At 39.6% G+C, this 19,300-nt stretch overlaps 1 protein-coding gene across 1 annotated transcript in view; it reads right to left on the reverse strand.

Annotated features, from left to right (window-relative positions):
- Positions 1–627: 627 nt before the first annotated feature.
- Positions 628–19,300, reverse strand: part of LOC138481482 (fibrous sheath-interacting protein 2-like) — a 798,294-nt gene continuing 779,621 nt past the window's right edge. Inside the window, exon 11 of the mRNA XM_069613651.1 lies at positions 628–794. Within this exon, the coding sequence (XP_069469752.1) occupies positions 673–794 (122 nt within the window). The 3' untranslated portion in view covers positions 628–672. The remainder of the gene's footprint in view (positions 795–19,300) is intronic.

Genomic DNA, 19,300 nt, shown 5'->3' on the forward strand with positions numbered 1-19,300 from the left:
GTTTTTATTGATAAGAAAGACAAAGTTCGGTTATCTTACTTCTCAAAGGAATGTTGTGTGTCAGGCATCCATGTTTGTCACATCTGGTTTCTCAAACCTCAGTGATCAAGTACTATCCAGAAGGGTAAGATGGGAATTGGGTTTGAAAAACGCCATGCACAAAAACATTGTACACAATTGGCCATTTAAAAAAAAATGTATTGGGCAATGGGTAAACAAAAATAATATAAAGTAGCAACAGGATGGTTAGAAGGGGAAGGCTCTGAGTAGGGGGCGGCATGAAAATAAAATATTCTTAAATAAATGGCATCGCCAGAAACGACCAAAATTGACAAAATGCCAAACAGTATGATCACATGTAACTCCCATTTGAAAGCTGATCCATGTTTATCGAGAAGTGATGGTCCAAGCAAAACAGCTCTAGCAGCCGTTTCAGACTGGATATAAGTAAGGGAGTTAGACAATATTTGTTTTTTTAAGACCTAATCTATACATGATAAAATCAGACTTTTTTCACAAATACAAGGCTGCAGATATATCATGTTATCCTTCTTCAGTACAGGTGTTTCCAATAAATAATAAACAGAGAAGAATTCTTGATTTTTCAAATCAGTTTATTACTTTTGACATAGATTAGTCAATGCCCATACACCGTTATGCGTAATATATGTTTTATCTTTGTTCATCTTTGATTGTAGACCCTGATGTACATTTCCGTGAAAAAAGTCTAGCAAAAGCCGCAGACATCCCTGGAAATACGCAAAGCTTCCTTGTTTGCTGAGCTGAAGATGAAACTGTGGGGGGATAAAAAACTCTGCTGTGACAATACAGTGTACACTTTTTTATTGAAATATTTTGTTATTTAAAATGGAGCAAATCAGCAAAAGAAATCATTCACAATGTGCAGAAACTTAGACAACTTCAATGAGAGGAAGAGGTGCATCATTTGGACAACTCCATACATCTCTGGCAGACAACAAAAGCATGCACATTTGTATAGAAATGCCTATGCAGACACAACCTTTCCTTAACTGTTAAAAGTGGAGGAAAGTAGCATAAGCAACCATTTTATGGCTAATGGCTGCTGTGAAAGAGCTCATTTTTTTATTGTTTTCATAATCTTAATAACATTTCTTAATTAGCATGTTTAAAAGTGCATTTTGCGCTTGAATCTATGAAAGAAAATGTGCCTTACTATAGGCAAATAGGTCACGTAACTAAATTGTTGTACAGCATGTATAATGATACAACTGGTGATGGTCTTCAACTTATGCACTATTGTAGCGTGTCCACATGACAGCTTGCAAGGGCAGGTTAAACGCGGTTTCTAGCCTATATATATATTTTCACTAAAAAAACTTTGTTAAGGGGACGTTATGGTTAAGTTGCGCTACTAAAAACCTGTGAAATTCACTAAAATAACTTTACAAACGTGACATTATGGTTCGAAGTAAAACCAAAAAACCCCTGAAATTCGCCAGTTATGGTAGGCTAAGCAACCATAACTGCCCGCACCACTGTGCACTGCTAACACTAACACCCAGGAAATTAAAGATGACATCACAAATGTCATGGATGAGATCACTGATGACATCACAAGTACATTTACTTTTCAGACAAGGGGTTGTGAATGTAATTTTGGCAAAAAAGTATCAGGAATTATCGGGACATGTAAAACTACATACTTCATCACGCAATGTAGTGTGCTAAAGAAAATTCCATTGCAGTTTTCTTTCTAGTACAGGAACCTAATCATACAGAAATGTAGGTATTGGCTGCAGAATACACTACAGAGGTGCTATATTTGTAATTTTCCAAAGTTATATAATAAAACAGTGAATGCTTCTGTATCAGACTTTTCTGGTCTGTGAAACATGTAATAAGTTGCTAATAATGCATCACTTACTACATATTTCTTGTAATATACACAAAACATAAATAGACTACAATGCATACAAATATGGGGCTTATATATGGAGAGTAAAGTAAGCAAACAGTATCATTAGCAACTGTGTATAATCTACATGATTGTATTCACGCACAAAAATGATTGCTGTGCTTCAGGCCTGCTTTTCCCCCTATATATGTACATCATAAGATGTGATTAAATTCTAAGGAAAGTATTGTATGAACATGTGAGAATAGCAATATCTATAAATGTAATACCTTTTGATAGTTAAGTTTCTGACTGTCAGTAAATAAACCCATCTGGCCTAGATATGGCAGTGAACAAAAACGAAGGGGGTACACATGTGATGTCATCAGTGATGTCATCAATGACATTTATGATGTAATGCTTGATGTCCTGGGTGTTAGTGTTAGCAGTGCACAGTGGTGCGGGCAGTTATGAATGCTTAGCCTACCATTGCTGGGGAATTTCAGGGTTTTTTCGGTTTTACTTCGAATCATAATGTTACGTTTGTAAAGTTTTTTTTGTGTGAATTTCACAGGTTTTTAGTAGCGCAACTTAACCATAATGTCCCCTTAACAAAGTTTTTTTTGTGAATTATACAGGTTTTTAGAAGGACAAGTGAACCATAACGTCCCTTTGAGAAAGTTTATTTTACTGAATTTCATAGTTTTTTTAGTAGGGCAACTTAATCATAACATCCCGTTAATAAAGTTTTTTTATTGGATATACACTTTCATCATGTGAAATTGGGAGATATGTACTATAAATCCCTTACTTTATATACATTTAACATAGAACATACTGAACCCCCACGCTAATGATATTTGAAAGGCACGGACTGTGTGCGGACGGGCGCGGACGAGATCAACACTACCCAAACAGTCAGGGGGGATATATAAAATTGTACTATTGTGCTATATGAAAAATGAACAAGTTTAAAAAAGAACACATAAACACATTATAAGTACTAAGAAGTAACCAATTGAACCTACACGTCTCAAACATTACCCATGCATTTAATTACCAAGTAGAATTAAATGGATTATACCATAGCAAAAAAAGATATGCCTCCAACGTAATTACCTCACAGAAACTGTGCAGCCAGGAGCAACAGTAGACGCACACAGCACAACGAAAACAAATTACAAGTAAATAGTAAGTGAACTTCATTTTTCTTATATGTGTGTGTACTTTTTTGTATGAGGTGCAGAACAAATAATGTATTTCTGTTGTTTTGACACAGAAATGTGCAGTACTTTGGAGTGGCTGGAGGTGAATTTTCCGCATGGGGCAATGTCAGAAGATAGCGATAATAATGGTACACACTTCTCTGCATAAGCAAATTAATAGTCAGTATTTTATGGGCATTTAACATATATATATTTATTTTTAACAGACCAAGTAAAAAAAGAAGAAAGTCCACCAAAGGACATAGAGCAAGACAGACTGAAACAGATAGAAGAGAAAATGGACATACTAAATGAGAATTTTAATGGGTTAAGACAATTTGTGGAGGAATACGTGAGAGGAAAAATAAGATATCACTGTGCCACCTGTACCTGTCCCCCTTCTCCATTTCCTAGTGAACCATCCCCATCCCTTCATCCCCTCACAACCAGCCCGTGTTGAACCCTAATTCAGCTATATTCGTTTCAGTGTCTGCTTCCCCCTCTTTCTCTTGATTGATGTATGTGTGTGTATTAAAAACATTTTTATGTTAGTTGTAGTGGAATGGTTTGGATCAAAAACATTTTTTTTTAAAGAGTTAAAATGTCTGCGGACAGCGCGCCTGTTCGGGCTGGCCATAATCAATATAATATGGATGTTCTAAGGGCAATACACCTATCCGTACCATTCGCAACCAAGATGGAACTGATCTTAGAACGCACAGCTGTCCAAGTTGTCTGTAAATGAACAGAATGGGAGTGTCCTAAGGACACCATACCTGTCCGTACCGTCAGCAGCCAAGATGGAACTGTCCGTAGAACAGGCACGGTGGCCGGCATGACTGTAGTAAAACCAGATAGAGGTGTCCTAAGGACACTATACCTGGCCGTACAGTCAGCAGAACATCTACTCACATGCGCACCACACCCATAAGTACTGAGAACATCGCGCCTGTCCGTAACTGTCCGTGTCACACTTTTAATTAGTTTTAGGACCCGAACACTGTCCTTAGAACACCCGCGTGCATGCGCATGTCCGTTACTCTGCATTTGGTGTCCGGCGGGCACCCATTTCCTTTGCGGATGTGTTCACGACGTCAAAATGTGACTGCACCCACGCTGAGCGTGTACCCTAATTTGCGCAGTTTGTCTGCTTCCGCAACATTTCAAAATAAGTTATACAGACATGGGAAATTATTTTACAGTATAAAATCACCATTTCGTACCTCGATCAATTGAGTCTCACTCGCCTTTATATTCTCATTTAAACTTTGTGCCTCTCTGTAACCTGTATATTTGTACAATGCATATTTTTGTAACCACATTATTCTTTATTGTATATCTTGTATATTTTATAACTACGGATACTATGTAAGCCTTTATTGTATATATTGTATCTCTTGTAACTATGTAAGCTTTGCATTTTCTTACTGCGCCCTGTTACTTACGGGTCTGGTGCGCAATAAAAGTGAACAAACAAACAAACAAACCATTTCACATGTCCCATACAATGGCCCTACCTTTCAACGTATTGTTTAGAATTTTTGCAACGCTTTTGAGTGATCGATATGGTCACGAGGTGCACCCCTCCACCCCTATAAAAGGCCACACCCCCGAGTTCATCTTCATTGTACTTCTGGCTATAGCGGATTGAGCTTTGCTGCCTTTACTGTTGTAGCGAAGATTACCCGACCAACCCTAATGGCATCCATGGTTGCTGTTGCCTCATCTGCCTCAGCACCACCCCCAAACCCTCCACCACCTCCCCAAGGGCCTGCAGAGGGAAATACGCGTGCAGATGTAGAGAGCGAGGAAGAAGAGGAAGAAGAGAATGAGGTGGATGAACTCCGCACTACAAGCATTGGCCGGGAGTCGTGGGTGTGGCGGTTGTTTACCGTTTTTGGAAACGTACCAAAAGCCTGTGCGAACCAGGTCATGTGTAACCAGTGCAACTTGGTGCTGAGTCGCGGGAGACCTGGTGCGTACAACTTTGGTACGACAACCATGAAGTGACACCTAACTTGGTTCCACAGTGCGGACATTCGCAAGGTGGTACCATGTGAAGAACGTAGTAGGTTGAGTGCCTCCGCAGCATCCTCTGTGTCCGATCCGTTCACCACAAGAGACACTCTTATGGGAGAGCATATCACTCCAGCTGCCTCACAGGCCATTCGCGATGCTGTTGACCCTTACCTTTCGAGGGTCACAATATTGTGTATGTACTGCGACGCAGTACTCTGCAGGGGAGAAAGTCTTCGAGGTGCTTTTGAGACTACGGTCACAGAGCACCAGAAGAAATGCTCCCTACCTAAGTCAGGCCCACCCTACATCTTTCTCTCTCCACCTACCCTTTCTTATCCCTGTGGTTGGTGTCCCTTCATTACCCTCCTTTACCCTCCTCTCCTAGTGTGTCGTGTGTAAAAAATAAAAAAATGGAAAACAACAAAAATTACAAAAAAGGCTCTTTTCAGAGCCCCTTTCTCAGTTTAACAATGGAACTATCAAATGACCGGTGTAGGCCCCGCACATTTTTCAAAAAGTCTGCGGACAGTCGTAGGATGCAAAAAAATGGAGGGTGCAAGCAGAACAAAACCAATGCACTTTTCGCTGGGAGTAAGTGGTGGTTCTGAAAAGAGCCTTTTGGTGGTGTTTTGTGTGTTTGAAAAACTGTGGATTCGAAAAAAAAGTAATCCAAAATAGGTGACTATGAATCCAAAAAAGGTTGCAATGCATTTTGTACATTTCGAAGAAAAATCTGATTGCCAGCATATGTGAGATGGACTCCATCTCTGCGAAAAATGAAAGTGCTGCAAAACAAAATGTTTTCATTGTGGAAAGAGGACATGCCAACATCTCTCAGAAAGGCACAAACAGCCTTATTTACATTGCGCCTCGCTTTCTCCATTTGTGGAACAAATGCAGAAGAACGCAGCCACATTTGTCTTTGTGCAATACGGGAAAAAACTACTTGGCAATTTGGAAACATGTCTATGACCTTCGCAAGTCCTTCCTTCATTGCAAATTGCAAAGAAATTCCAGAGACATGCCCTAGACCGTTTCCTCCACAATGAATGATAATTATATCAGGATGACGCTCTGTCTGTAAAGTAGCACATAGAGGTACCAAGTCCAGCCACTTCAATCCACGCACTCAATGCCAGTGCACTTCCACATGAGAAAATCCAAGATCTTCAGATATACCACAATTTTCTGCATGCACCTTCAACCAATGTGTCCATGAGTCTCCCAAAATCCAGATAATCTGTTTTCGAGCACACATAGCCATAGCTGTCTGGTCTCCTGTCAGGAAAAAGACGTTCTCACTAAATCTCTCTGTTCAGAACACACCCTCTGAACTTTACAGACCAATCCGTAGCTTCGCTCATTTTCATTTGCATGCGTCTCCACCCCAGAAACCCCGTTGGTAATACGCGCTGCCTGCAGACTACGGCCATGTCCGCGGCCACGTAGAGGATCTGAGCCGGACGACTGTACATTTAAATAGTGTTCCCCTTTTCCCCTTTAAGGTGTGCTTTTTTTTTTTGGCAGATGCCTAATAGACACCTGTTATTTTGTATTTTTTTGATTTTTTTCTTCTTACTGTACTCCTACAATCATTACAGAACCTTATCCAAAGCAAGCCTTACATTCCAAAAGAACATGGCATTTCCCAAAAAAGATAACGAAACACCCATCTGCTTCAAAATAAGCCGCATTACTGGAAACAATGTTCTCGTGGCTGCAGAAAAACATACCAGCTCGTAACATCAAAGCACGCATGCCGCGATTGATGGCACACCTCCCAATACTTTGATCAGAACAAAAAACAGAACTATTGTCCCATTTTCCTCTAGGGAGTAAGCCAGAAAAAATTACTTTCGCAGTTGGAAAGATGTTAATGACTGCTTGCACCAACTGTTCCAAATCGTCCAACAAAGTAGGTGAACTCACGTAGCTCAAATGGCAAGCACCGTAGTGCAAAACTACCACATGGGGTCATCCTACGCATATCTCTGCAAACTTGGAAATTGCCGCAATATTACAATCAGTCGCAGCGCTCCACACCACCTCCACCCCTCTGACATCGAAATTGTGTGCCACATGCCTACTTTCAGAATAGTGCTGTAAACCATGGACAGAAATATCTCTGAGCACCAACACCCTGACTATCTCCACCTCTGTCATCTTCAGTACACGCACTGTCTTTCGACACAAATGAACAATGTGAACTTCTGATTGGCTGATGACTACAGTCCCCTTTCCATGCTGGATTTGCTGTAGAGCCCCGTATGTGGCACGCCCTACCCGTGGACAAGCGCGGTGTCCGTGCGGCACGCAACTCTTAGCCAGTCCTTCTACCCTTTCCACATCACTCGCAAATCCATTCCCTCATTGGACACAGCTAAGCAGTCACACAACCATCCACCAATCGCATTCAAGATCTCTACATATAACTCCGTCATCAGAGTTCCGCAATTCAAATGTACTGTTGATCACTCTAAATGCAAGTTGCATATCATTGCAAAGCACCTACTTCAAAAATTACTGTGCAAGTGTAGCAGATTTCTATTTACAGCTCCATGCATTCGCACATGCATGAGCAGAAAGTACAGGTATGCATATTTTATTCAGAGAACATGTGCAACCCTTATGATTCCATTTAAACAAATTAATGCAACTAAATCTGCATAGCCAATACATACCAACACTCCCCCTTTAAGTGCAAGATTTCTGATTTTTCATTGAGAAACCGCACTACTTCTTACTGTCTCCCGCATAACCTATACATACATAACAACCCTCCCGATTTAGGCGCAAAACTCGATTTTCCATTAGAAAATGTCACAATTGTTTACTGTGTTCCGCCTAAATTAATGCTACTTCCAATGCGATCGTATGAGAAAAATAAATGTTCCCGATTGCGTTGGTGACATCTCCATCTGAGGCTCTCCCTATTGTTCGCATTCGTAGTTATAATATGAAAGTAGTCAAATTTTCCCCATCTACTATAATGACCTATCACTTCCAAACCTCTCTGCTGTGGACAACACAGCTCAAAAAAACAAGGGAATTTCATTAACTGAAAATTGTACTAATTTGCGAAGCAGGTTCAACTAACATACTGCAAATAACAAAGGCTGCACATAGTGAAATGAAATGCACACATGCACTGTGTTCAGATATCAAAGGAGAATACTCCGACGAAAGATGCAAAATGAACGTGTACATTAAAATCACTGCTTTAAACACACAAAGTTACTAACTTCTTCCTTTTACAATTGCAGTGAAGACTACTCTCCTGAAAATCAACAGCATCTACACTGCAAACAACAAATCCGAAGAAACCTGTTCATTCTGTAAAAAAAAGTAAGTTCTGTACTACCTTTATATTCTATACTCAAACAAATGAACCCTTAGATAGAGGATGACAGAACATACATTTGTTTTTTATAAATAATCACAAATGATTCAATCTTTCTACTTCAATACAAAAAAGTTGTAATAATATTTCATATCTAAAAAGCACCCGAAGGTGTGCAGCATATTTAAAACAAAATCCATAAATTACACTTAGTTATATCCACACAATCATTTAAGCCTACAAACCATTAATTTCACTTTCTCACTCTAACATTGATACATATACTTTGTAACCACAATAATTAGATCACAATCCAATATTTTGTTCAGTGTTAATTCCTCTCCATACAATGTTCACATATAGGTAACTGCCCTTCTGTAATTAGGCAGTAAGTTAAATATGCTGCACACCTTTGGGTGCTTTTTAGATATGAAATATTATTAAAACTTTTTTGTATTGAAGTAGAAAGATTGAATCATTTGTGATTATTTATAAAAACAAATATATGTTCTGTCATCCTCTATCTAAGGGTTCATTTGTTTGAGTATATTGTATGTGTAGCCCACAGGACCCTAGATGTTTTGGGCTATCCCCTCTATTTTTGAAATCTACCTTTATATTCTTACTGTTCCTCAAAGAGACTGACTGTGTGGGTTATTTATGTAATTTGCACACCAAAAAAAAACATTGATTTCTGAACCATTCTACCCACAAATCCCCATTTATTAAACAAAGAATAACAGGCAGAATGGCATGTATGTAACACAAATAACATACAGAAGCCTTACAATGTTAGTACTACAAAACAAATAGCTGTTTTAATTTTATACCATTATGTTTACTAGTATGCTTCTTCTTACAACTATCTCACTTTCTACTCTCCTCTGAAGCACAGTGTAGTAATATACAAACAGAAAAATAGCCTTCCCAACTCATTGTAACTGCCCAATGTACATTCACACACCACCACAAACAGCTTCCCCATCAAACTCATGCACGCATGCACACAGCACACATACATTGTAAAACAGACCAAACCATGCCTTCTTTTTTTTCAACAGACCCTAAAGAATGCTGTCGTGATAAGCTGCTAGGCGCTTGCAGTAACCTGCATTTGTACTAACCCACTGAGCTATCTTGTGTGTACTAGAGCCTATTCGAAGCGTGGAGGAAAATGCTGACATCAACCAGGACTCTCGAACTGGGTGAGCCTGCATGCTTGCAAGGGGTTAATTGCAAAGGCCTTTTCTGAAGACATAAAACATCCTAGCACAAGAGGCTCTGTGCAGCCCTTGGGAGTCAGGCATAGCTTTGCTCGTCTTAGCTCTGCGAGTCAGGTGCACTGATAAGGCAAGAATGCAAAACACAGTGCCCGAAGCCTGGGAGCCAAGGCTGGCTGTTTCCAGTCTTGTAACTTTCCAAGCAAAAAACATGTTTACTGCCAGGAGGGGAGAGCCTAGAAGCTTCTCGAAGAGCTGACACGTCATGATGATTGACGTGCAGCTCCTAATAAGAGAACTATACTTGGACCTGGGAGGGGGGACTCATCCTGGACTGTTGGAAAGACGCGCTTATCAAGGACAGTGCCTGGACGACCAGCTGTGCGCTATCAGGGCCGAGGCTCCTAACATCACATCCCCACTCTGGTGTAGGACTGTGGGGGCTTGGCCAGTCCTCCCCTCCTCTGCTGAGGAGTGCCGGGCACCTGTAGCGGCGAGGGTCCTGGGTGTGATCAGATCGTACCTTCATCTACATTTCATTAGGAGCGTAAGACCAAATAATTGCATATTCATCTGTGATTGATAATTGGCATTATATAGCTTGCACTCTCTATTTCCACATTATTATAAATTGCTGCTTAGTTTTCATTAATCATTGTAGATAATAAATGCAAGCAGCATATTCTGTGTGATTGGCTTTTTTCCTGACTGAATTCATCGTGCTTCTTAAACCTTATTTGTGTGGGAAGGTAATTAGGAGTGATTTACTTTGCACAAAGGGCTGGATCCCAGGGAGGTGCGGGTACTGTTTATCACTACAAATGCCTACCAAAAAGCAAGTCCGTAAAAAGGAATGCAGAAATTGAGCAAATAAAAATAAAAGTGTCCAAAGTAAGCATCCATCTCTAGCAGAGTTTGTACAGAACGTTGAAACAAAACAGCTAATACAGTCATTTAGCGAAACAAAGGAAGCTTCAACAACCAAAACTTTGGCATGAAACAGAAAATGCTTTACATAAATTCGGCTACCAGTACTGCTAACAATGCTCCTATGAATCCTGATATACTAGAAAGAACCCATAGTAAAAAAAGAATTTTAGCAAAAATGTTTCACCACAGAGTCCTTCAGAATTTAATAAGAAGAGGAGCGAAATCATCCTCAACCCTTAAAACCTACCATAGAAAATTAATCCTACAAGCTCTCGTAGACAGTGCAATCCTTCTCAAAAGGAAGTTATTTATTTTAGTGTTAAATACGATGAAACCACTAACAAAACTAAGTACTAAACTACAAAAGAAACTTCTCAATAAACGGAATGTCAACAAAAATAACTTCTTAAATATTTGTGGAGGTGAATGGAGTCACACAACAACCACAGAACCATATTTTAATGAAGAAGCATACAAACAAAATCAAACAAACACAATTGCAATCCATAGCAGTGGACGAGGGTATGAAAAAATCAATAATACCATCATGGAACAAGAAACACTGCTTACAAAAGTATCCCCTGAAAACTCAGAATCTCCTCTCCATTGGACTGAAGCAGACCGTCCAGTATACAAATGGCCATGCACGTCAATGTGTAACATTCCTAACAAATCTTTCAAATCTTTACGTCAGTTCCTCAATCAGTATGTGAAAGGTAAAGACAAAATCAAAATGAAAGTGCTGCAAAATATGGATATATGTCCAGTGCGCAAATACACAATATCACAAGGACATTCATTAGCCTGAATTTCAGGACCTATTTGCAAAAGCACCTTCCATGATATCAAAAGGATATCAACACATCATTCAAATGTAAGAAATCTAGTGTATAAACTGTACTATGCTAAAAGTCAAGCTTTAGAATTAGCCAATTTAAATAACACTCTTCTGCATGGTACACCCAAATACCTACAAGAAGAAGTCGACCGTATCCAGAAAAAGCATTTTGGAAGTGAAAGCCACTTACAAAATGCAATAGTTTTAGAACAGACTAGCAACAATTCTGCACATAGCAACCTTCTATTACACACATACAAGAAAGAAATACTAAAATTTAAAAGTACATTGGCTGAAGTACCAAACCATGTGTGCGTGTGTTGCCACAGAACGTTTTACAAAAGGAACACAACATTTATAGACGTAACATACAAAATAGAAGACAATGAAGATTCCAAATGGTTTGAATTAGCTCTCTACCTTTTAGCAGAAAACAAAAACCAAATAAGTGAACCCCTAATATGTTGCAGTTACTGCACTACAAAACTGGACAACAACCAAACTCCTTCACGTGCTATCACAAATAATTTGGAATTATTCCCACTACCAAAACCCCTTCAACAACTCAACTTGTATGAGAGCATCATAATTCAAAGAGTTCACCCATTTCAAGCAATAATACGCCATCAACCAAAAACAGCAAAATTACCTCCCTCTGAATTGGTGAAAGGCATTTGTGGCAAAGTAGTTTATTTGCCATTAGATCTGACAGAAAATGTGCACACTCTAAGAGAGCAACGTCCAATAGAGCATTCCTTAATTGTCTTAGTAAATGGTGTATCAACAAGAGACAAAAAAAATGGCAACAACTGGTGGACTTACATAAAGTTAGACAAGCCCTGCAATATCTGAAAGACAATAACGAATACTACAAAGAAATAAATATTGAAGAAAGCTTAAGGGAAACAACTGAAATAATTCAAGAGTCATTAGAAATTGGTCAATTTGAACTTTTGGATCCTGCTGCAGTATCCACTCTTTTGGACCATTACACAATTCATCCATTGCACTCTAATGAGAGCATAGATGATGCACTAGAAACTTACCAAATGCGACAAACCAAAGGGTCATCAATGAGCATAATGAAAAAAAGTATAGAAGCACTTGCTTTTCCACTGCTATTTCCTACTGGCAAAGGTGGAAGATATGATGATAGACCCACTCAGATTACGGCATCAGAATCCCACTCATTACGAATGCATTCTCAAGATCCCAGATTTAGAAAAAATGTGGAATACATATTCCACCTACACTTTAAAAGTGAACTAGCAACCCTATGTTACGGAGTTGTACACATATTGAAATCTGGAACCCACTTTCAAAATATGTCAGCTACACAATTAATACAAAAAGTGCAAGAAAAAGATGAGGTTTTACAATCAAGTATAACAAATCTGTTTGCAAACATGCTTGGTACGAAAGAATACTGGTTCTGACGGCACGGAGATGTATGTTGTATGATCAGAAATCTTGGACCACCCACTTGGTTTGTTACATTAAGTTGTGCAGAATATGCATGGGACGATTTACATGATTTCCTATGTATAGCAAACAAAAACATAACAAACATTGATATACTAACATCTGGAGAACTCTGCTCTCTCAATCATGTTAATGTTTCAAGATATTTCCATCATCGCTTTATTGCTATGCTATACTTTATTTGTAAAAAAAAACTGTGCCTCCCCTCGGAGAAATGCAGCACTTCTTTTGGAGAAAAGAATACCAAGCCAGAGGAGCACCACATATTCACATGCTTTTATGGATTAAAGATGCTCCTAAATTTGGTCAAGACAGTTGTGCCACTGTTTAACAGTTTATCGAAAAATATGTCACTTGTGAAATTCCTTCACAAACAACAAATAGTGACCTTCATGGACACATTTTACAATTTCAAAGACACAAATGTGGGAAATATTGTAGTCACAAATATAAAAACAAAGGGAAATACTACACCAAATGCTGCTTTGGTTTCCCTAGACCAGTTACAACAACAGGTCAAGTAAACAACTTCATGTCTTCAGTTAGACATAGTGTCAAAGGTAAATACCTAAGAACACATATTACATAAAAAGGACAGCAGAAGCAAAATATATCAATGATTACAATGCAATCATTGCCCTCTTATGGAATGCAAACATAGATGTGCAGTACATTGCAGACAATTCCACTGCAGTTGCACAATATGTTACAGCCTACTTAACAAAAGCAGAATGACCTATCATCAGACAAAACATATCTCAGAAGTTGTACAGCCTAGGAATAAAAATGCTCTCTCATAGAGAATGTGGCGGCTATGAAGCTGCCGATCGTTTAACCGGTTCTGCTTACAAATATGGACAATCAGAAAGCATAGTATGACTAAGTCTTGGTCCTGCTAAATCTAGAAAAATAGTTCTGAAATCATATGAGGACATAGAAACAATTGCCAAAAATGTTCCCAACAGCCAAGCCATTTTAAAAAACAATTTACTGGACACATACTACCCGAACAGGAGTACTACTTTGGAAACCATGTGTCTATACCACATAGCTAAAAACTTTGCATACAAAAATAATATAAAACCCAATGAAAGCAAAGGTAGATATAGAGTGACAGATTGTGAAGGCAGCTTAGTGAAACTTACCAAACAAAGCTTAATTAATCATGTCAAATTGTCATTAAAAACTCCTCAACAGAAAGAAAAGAGGAAGAGATACTAGATAACTATGACTCATTTGAAGATGCTTTCAAAGCAAATATAAGCCCTATCACCGATGTGAACTTTACGCAGTACAAAACAATGTTGCACAATGAACAGCAACACGAAGAAGAACTTCAATCCCAACTAGATAAGGACACTTCCGACAGTAGTCAACCTTCTGTAACAGGAAGTCAAGAACCACTAGGACAGCCACTAATAGCAAATGAGGCAGAATTAGCTATGACAGAAGTGGAAAACACCATGTGTCACTATGAAGAAGATATAGAAGACTTAACTGTACTACAATCAAAACTTAATAAAGATCAGCGCACCATTTTTGAAGAAGTAACAAAAGAAATTGCACATGGTGTACAACACGAAAATAAAGAATGTACCTGTCAAAATTACAAACCTATTCTGCTGTACGTCAGTGGTGAAGCTGGGTCAGGAAAAACATTCTTAATCAAAATCATCAGCAAGTTCCTTCAACAATTGACAAACAACAAACTGTCAGCTGTTGTGACTGCCCCCACAGGCTTAGCTGCCTACAACATAGGCGGTGTCACTTTACACCGATTACTACTCCTTCCAGTTGAACACCAAAATAAATTAGACTATTACAAACTTTCTGCAGAAACTGCAATGGAACTACGCATAGTATTAAAACAAATGAAAATGCTACTAATAAATGAAGTGAGCATGGTCTCCAACCTAATGTTGGCCTTAATTCACCTCAGATTGCAAGAAGTACTTAAAACAAACTACGAAGAACTCTTTGCAGGGAAACACATTATTGTTTTCGGAGATCTTCTACAATTGACACCAGTGAAAGGTGAACCTATTTTTAAAACTTTAGGACACAAACACTGCCGTAAAACATTTGGCAGCATAGGAAATGTCAACCTTTGGCAACATTTCCAATACAGAGAATTAACAGAAAACATGCAACAATCTGCAGATCTCACTTACGCCAACATTTTAAAAAGTATTACAGTTGGTGTACTATCTCAAGAAGCACAAGCAATATTGAAAAACCGGCACGTTCATGCACTTTATGGCGATAACGCATGTGCTACTGATGTTATGGAACAATTAGCGCACAAAAATGTCAATTGTATGGCTTAATGCCAACTCTTCACCTTGTATGCGGCATAGGGAATACATCATTAACACCTGCCGCCTAAACAAATACAGTATTTCACCCACCTCTTACTCTCTGAACCTCGCCAAGCACTCTGACACACCAAAACAGTTTCCGAAAAAGCAGTTTGCCTCTGGTTGCCGCCGCGCTGTCGGCGAATCCAAGATGTCGGGCGCATCCAAACAATCTGACACACATCAGGGCTCACTGTTGCCAATCGGCGGAGACGTCACGTGTCCGCGGTCATGACGCCAACCCCTTAGCCAATCAGTATCTTGTCCGCCGAGCGAACAGGGAAGTGTGACCGCGGAGCGGACATAGATATCAATAATTTTTTGAGACATACTTTTTGGTCGTTTTAAAAGAAACTACTGGACGGATTGTCACCAAATTTACACAAGCACGCTTTTGGGACCAAGCCTCTGCCGCAAATTTGGTGTAAATCCGTCCAGCGGTTTGGCCTGTAGGCATGTTCAAAGTTTTTTCCCCCATTCAGTTTATGGGGAAAAAAAGACGTTTTAGGACCCTTAACTTTTCCCCCCCTGGACCAGACATCACCAAACTTTGCAATTCAGAGTGGCCCATATACTTTTTTTGCAAAGTTTGGTGAGGATTCGTCCAGGGGGAGCAGAGTTATAAACCGCCCAAAAAGTGCTCTTACTATGGACACAGCAACTTAACCATAACTACATGGACGCTAGCGCGTCCATGTAATATAAGTACAACAGAGCTGCTGTCTGTCATTATAAATGATGTCAGCTTGCCATTCTCGCGCGTCAGTCTAGTTACTAGATACCAGTAGGGACCACTCTAATTATCACTGCCCTGATCTATGTTCCAATAGGCTGGTATGACCGCCATTTCCACTGCCACAGGATAGAATTCCCTGTGCTTCAGTTGGATGAACCACATAAGCCGTTATGTCCCACTCCATTACTTGTTTCATGAAATTCATGTACCAAATTTAAACTTGTTCCATGTATTGTTGGCTCACTGGTAGTGACCGCAGGAGCAGGTGAATATGGGATTGGAGCTGCTAGTAGGGAGGATCAGTTGCAGTTAGTGCTTTGGCTTGGTCCTCCCATAATAACCAGTTTAGTAGTGCTTGGCAACTACTGTGGCCGTGTAATATATATATATATACATATATATATATATATCAACAGATATACATGTATAAATCCAAGATAGCGAAAGAGTGTAAAAGTGTGCAGTGCCTAAACAACAATTTCCTCAGTGCGAAGGAAATATACACACCTCGGCTGAATCTATAAAGATTTGTAAAACCATATATTTGAAAATGTTTGCGCTTTGGCAAAAACTGTCACCTGCATGCATGTCTCAATCCCATATCTGTTGTATTATGGATTCTTCATCAGGGCGAAACACCCATCTATTGTTACTTAATACACTTAACACATGTGCAAGAGAATCTTGATTAGCTTTCAACTTGAACAAATCCTGAAAACATTAATATAGGCTACTGTGATTAATCAGAGATGTTTCCACCAGAACACCTGGGACACTTCCCATGTGGCCAGGGAAAGGCAGACACTTCCTGATCCTGACCCTGGGGGTGGTGTTCTGCGGGAGGATCACATGGGTGGAGGGGGGGGTTTCAGGACAGGAGGATAGGGAAGCCCCCTTTACTTACAATCAGAGGGATCCTACAATTGTAATGTCTGATTGTAAAGTTGAAACCGTAGAAGAAAAAGCTAATTTGAACATTGGGACTTCAAGTCCCACAATGCCCAAAGTACTTGGACGAGAAAAAGGATTTGGAGGCATGAAGTCCTGTGGGTGAGGGATTGGTGAGTATAAAGGGCAGCTCAGGTGCAGGGCATAAGGAGTAGCAGAAGTAGGAGTAGGAGGAGATGCAGAGTGTGGAATAATTATCGAGACTCCACATTGCAGTGGCAGCAGAAGTTGAAGGGAAGCAGAGACACCAGAGCCAGAGCTATTTGTGAAGTGGATGCCGGCTTCGTGAGGGTCTCCACCCTTAATGACCATGTATGCAGAGGCTATGTGGCGGGAAGCGTTAATCTGAAAAGCTTTTCCCAAAGTAGCTTGTGCTCCGTTGGCAGGCGAGCACCGGAGTACCCTTGGAGAGAGGAACGCTCTTCTACCAATCGGCACGGGTCGTGGGAAACAGAGAGAAGCACCTTACCATGCAGCGGGTCACGGGAAGCAGAAAGAAGCATCTTAGCGTGCAGCAGGAAGCAGGGGAAGCAGGGGAATAAGTCACTGTGTTAGCAGAGGAGCAAACGCTTATGCAGCACCCAGTGAGTTCACTAGTATTGTATGACACCCAAACACTGCGTAAACGCCCGCTGGCCATTACTGAGGATATTTAATAACATACTAACATAAAGAAGTTAAAGTGCCAGATTAAGAATAACTTTGCATACTGATCTGATACAAAGCAGTTAAAGTAGCAGAATAAGAACTTTGGGAACAGACACGAAGGTTGTAATTAAATTTACAAAGATTGAAGTAATTGCCAAGGCTAAAACAGAGCAATGGTAAAAGAGGATAATAATAACTGCCATTGCCAAAACACATAGAGGGTAATATTAAGGGAAGATAACAACAACAAATATTGTCAATGCCAGAAGAAGGCAATTCAGAAGCAAGTGAATTGTAGACACTATTGCCAAAGATAAGGGGCAATAGTTGGAAAAGACCCAAACAAGTATTGTCTGAGTCAAAGAAAAGCGGGTGTGATAAAAAGCCAGTATCAGTATTTGGCGGATGTAAGAGTGGGAAAACAAGAGTGGCAGGAGAGCAGCCCTCTTGATAGAAAGCATTTAGGAGGAGAGTAGCATAATGTGCATTGCATGTGGCATAAATAGCACCAATGTTTTTCATGTTCTTTCAGAGGAAGTATTTATTGCTGATATTGTTGAAAGTCAAAAGACGTTACAAATTGTTTGATGTGAACTTTACCACAAAAGTACTTGTAGTAGTGTTAGGAGTTTTTTAGTTTTGGCAGGTGATTATGCCAGGGTAAGGGACTTTATAGTAGTAGTCCTGGCAGGTGAGTGGAGCAGGAAGACCTTTTTGAAGGATTGTGTTGTGGTTATAAATTGTGTAGAAGAAGAAGAAGTGGCAAAGCCATTCCAGAATCCTGTGAATTATTGTGAAATCATCCTGACAAAACATTGCTATTGCAACAAACGAACTGTGGAAGTGTTTTTATTTCTTAAGAAGAAGTTGTGTTGGACCCTTTGCAACAAGTGGAGAGACAAAGAGTTGTCATTTCTTTTGAACTGTTGGAAAGTCTAAGTGAAATACTTTTGGAGAAAGAAGAACCTTATCAACAGAACTTTGTTGCAAAACGCAACTTTTCTAATTTTGAACTGTTGATACAAATTCCTGCTTTGAATCTGGGGAAGAACCATTACCCAGAGGAGAAACAGTTATTCAGTTTATGTTGGATACAACTGTGATTTTTATTATATTTGAATTGCCATATATTCCCTATATATGTTTGTTGTATGTGTAAGTGTGAGGGATAGATTCCTTTTGTTACAGTGTTTCCTTTAGTTTATTTTGATAGGCAGGGAAATCCTCTTCAGATTAGGGATAGTGAGGCGTGTATCAAACCTGTTTCAATAAATAAAATGGCATGTTAAGAAAAACCTTTACAAAGTTGTCCACTTCACATGTCTGACCTCTCACACTAGTTTAGTGCATCATACCCATACAGGACTTCTAACATAAAGTACAAAGTCAATATCATTTAATATCATTTAATATCACATCCCTCATCAACAATTCATTTGCAGAAAGTGCGGTCCCCAAAAACCTAAAAGATGCCTGAGTCATCCCTCTCTTAAAAAAATGTCTCTAGACCCCAATATTCCTAGAAACCACTGCCCCATCACCACAGTACCATTCCTCTTGAAGATCTTAGACGTGTGGCATATCTCCAGATCCAAGCACATCTGGAAACAAACAACTTCTTGGGTTTGCGTCAATCGGGATTTAGACCCAGACATGGCACAGAAACGGCCTTCCCGGATCTAAAAAAACAAATGAATTTCA

The sequence above is a fragment of the Ambystoma mexicanum genome, chromosome 5p (genome assembly GCF_040938575.1).
Source record: "Ambystoma mexicanum isolate Mex_15411 chromosome 5p, UKY_AmexF1_1, whole genome shotgun sequence".
NCBI lineage: Eukaryota > Metazoa > Chordata > Amphibia > Caudata > Ambystomatidae > Ambystoma > Ambystoma mexicanum.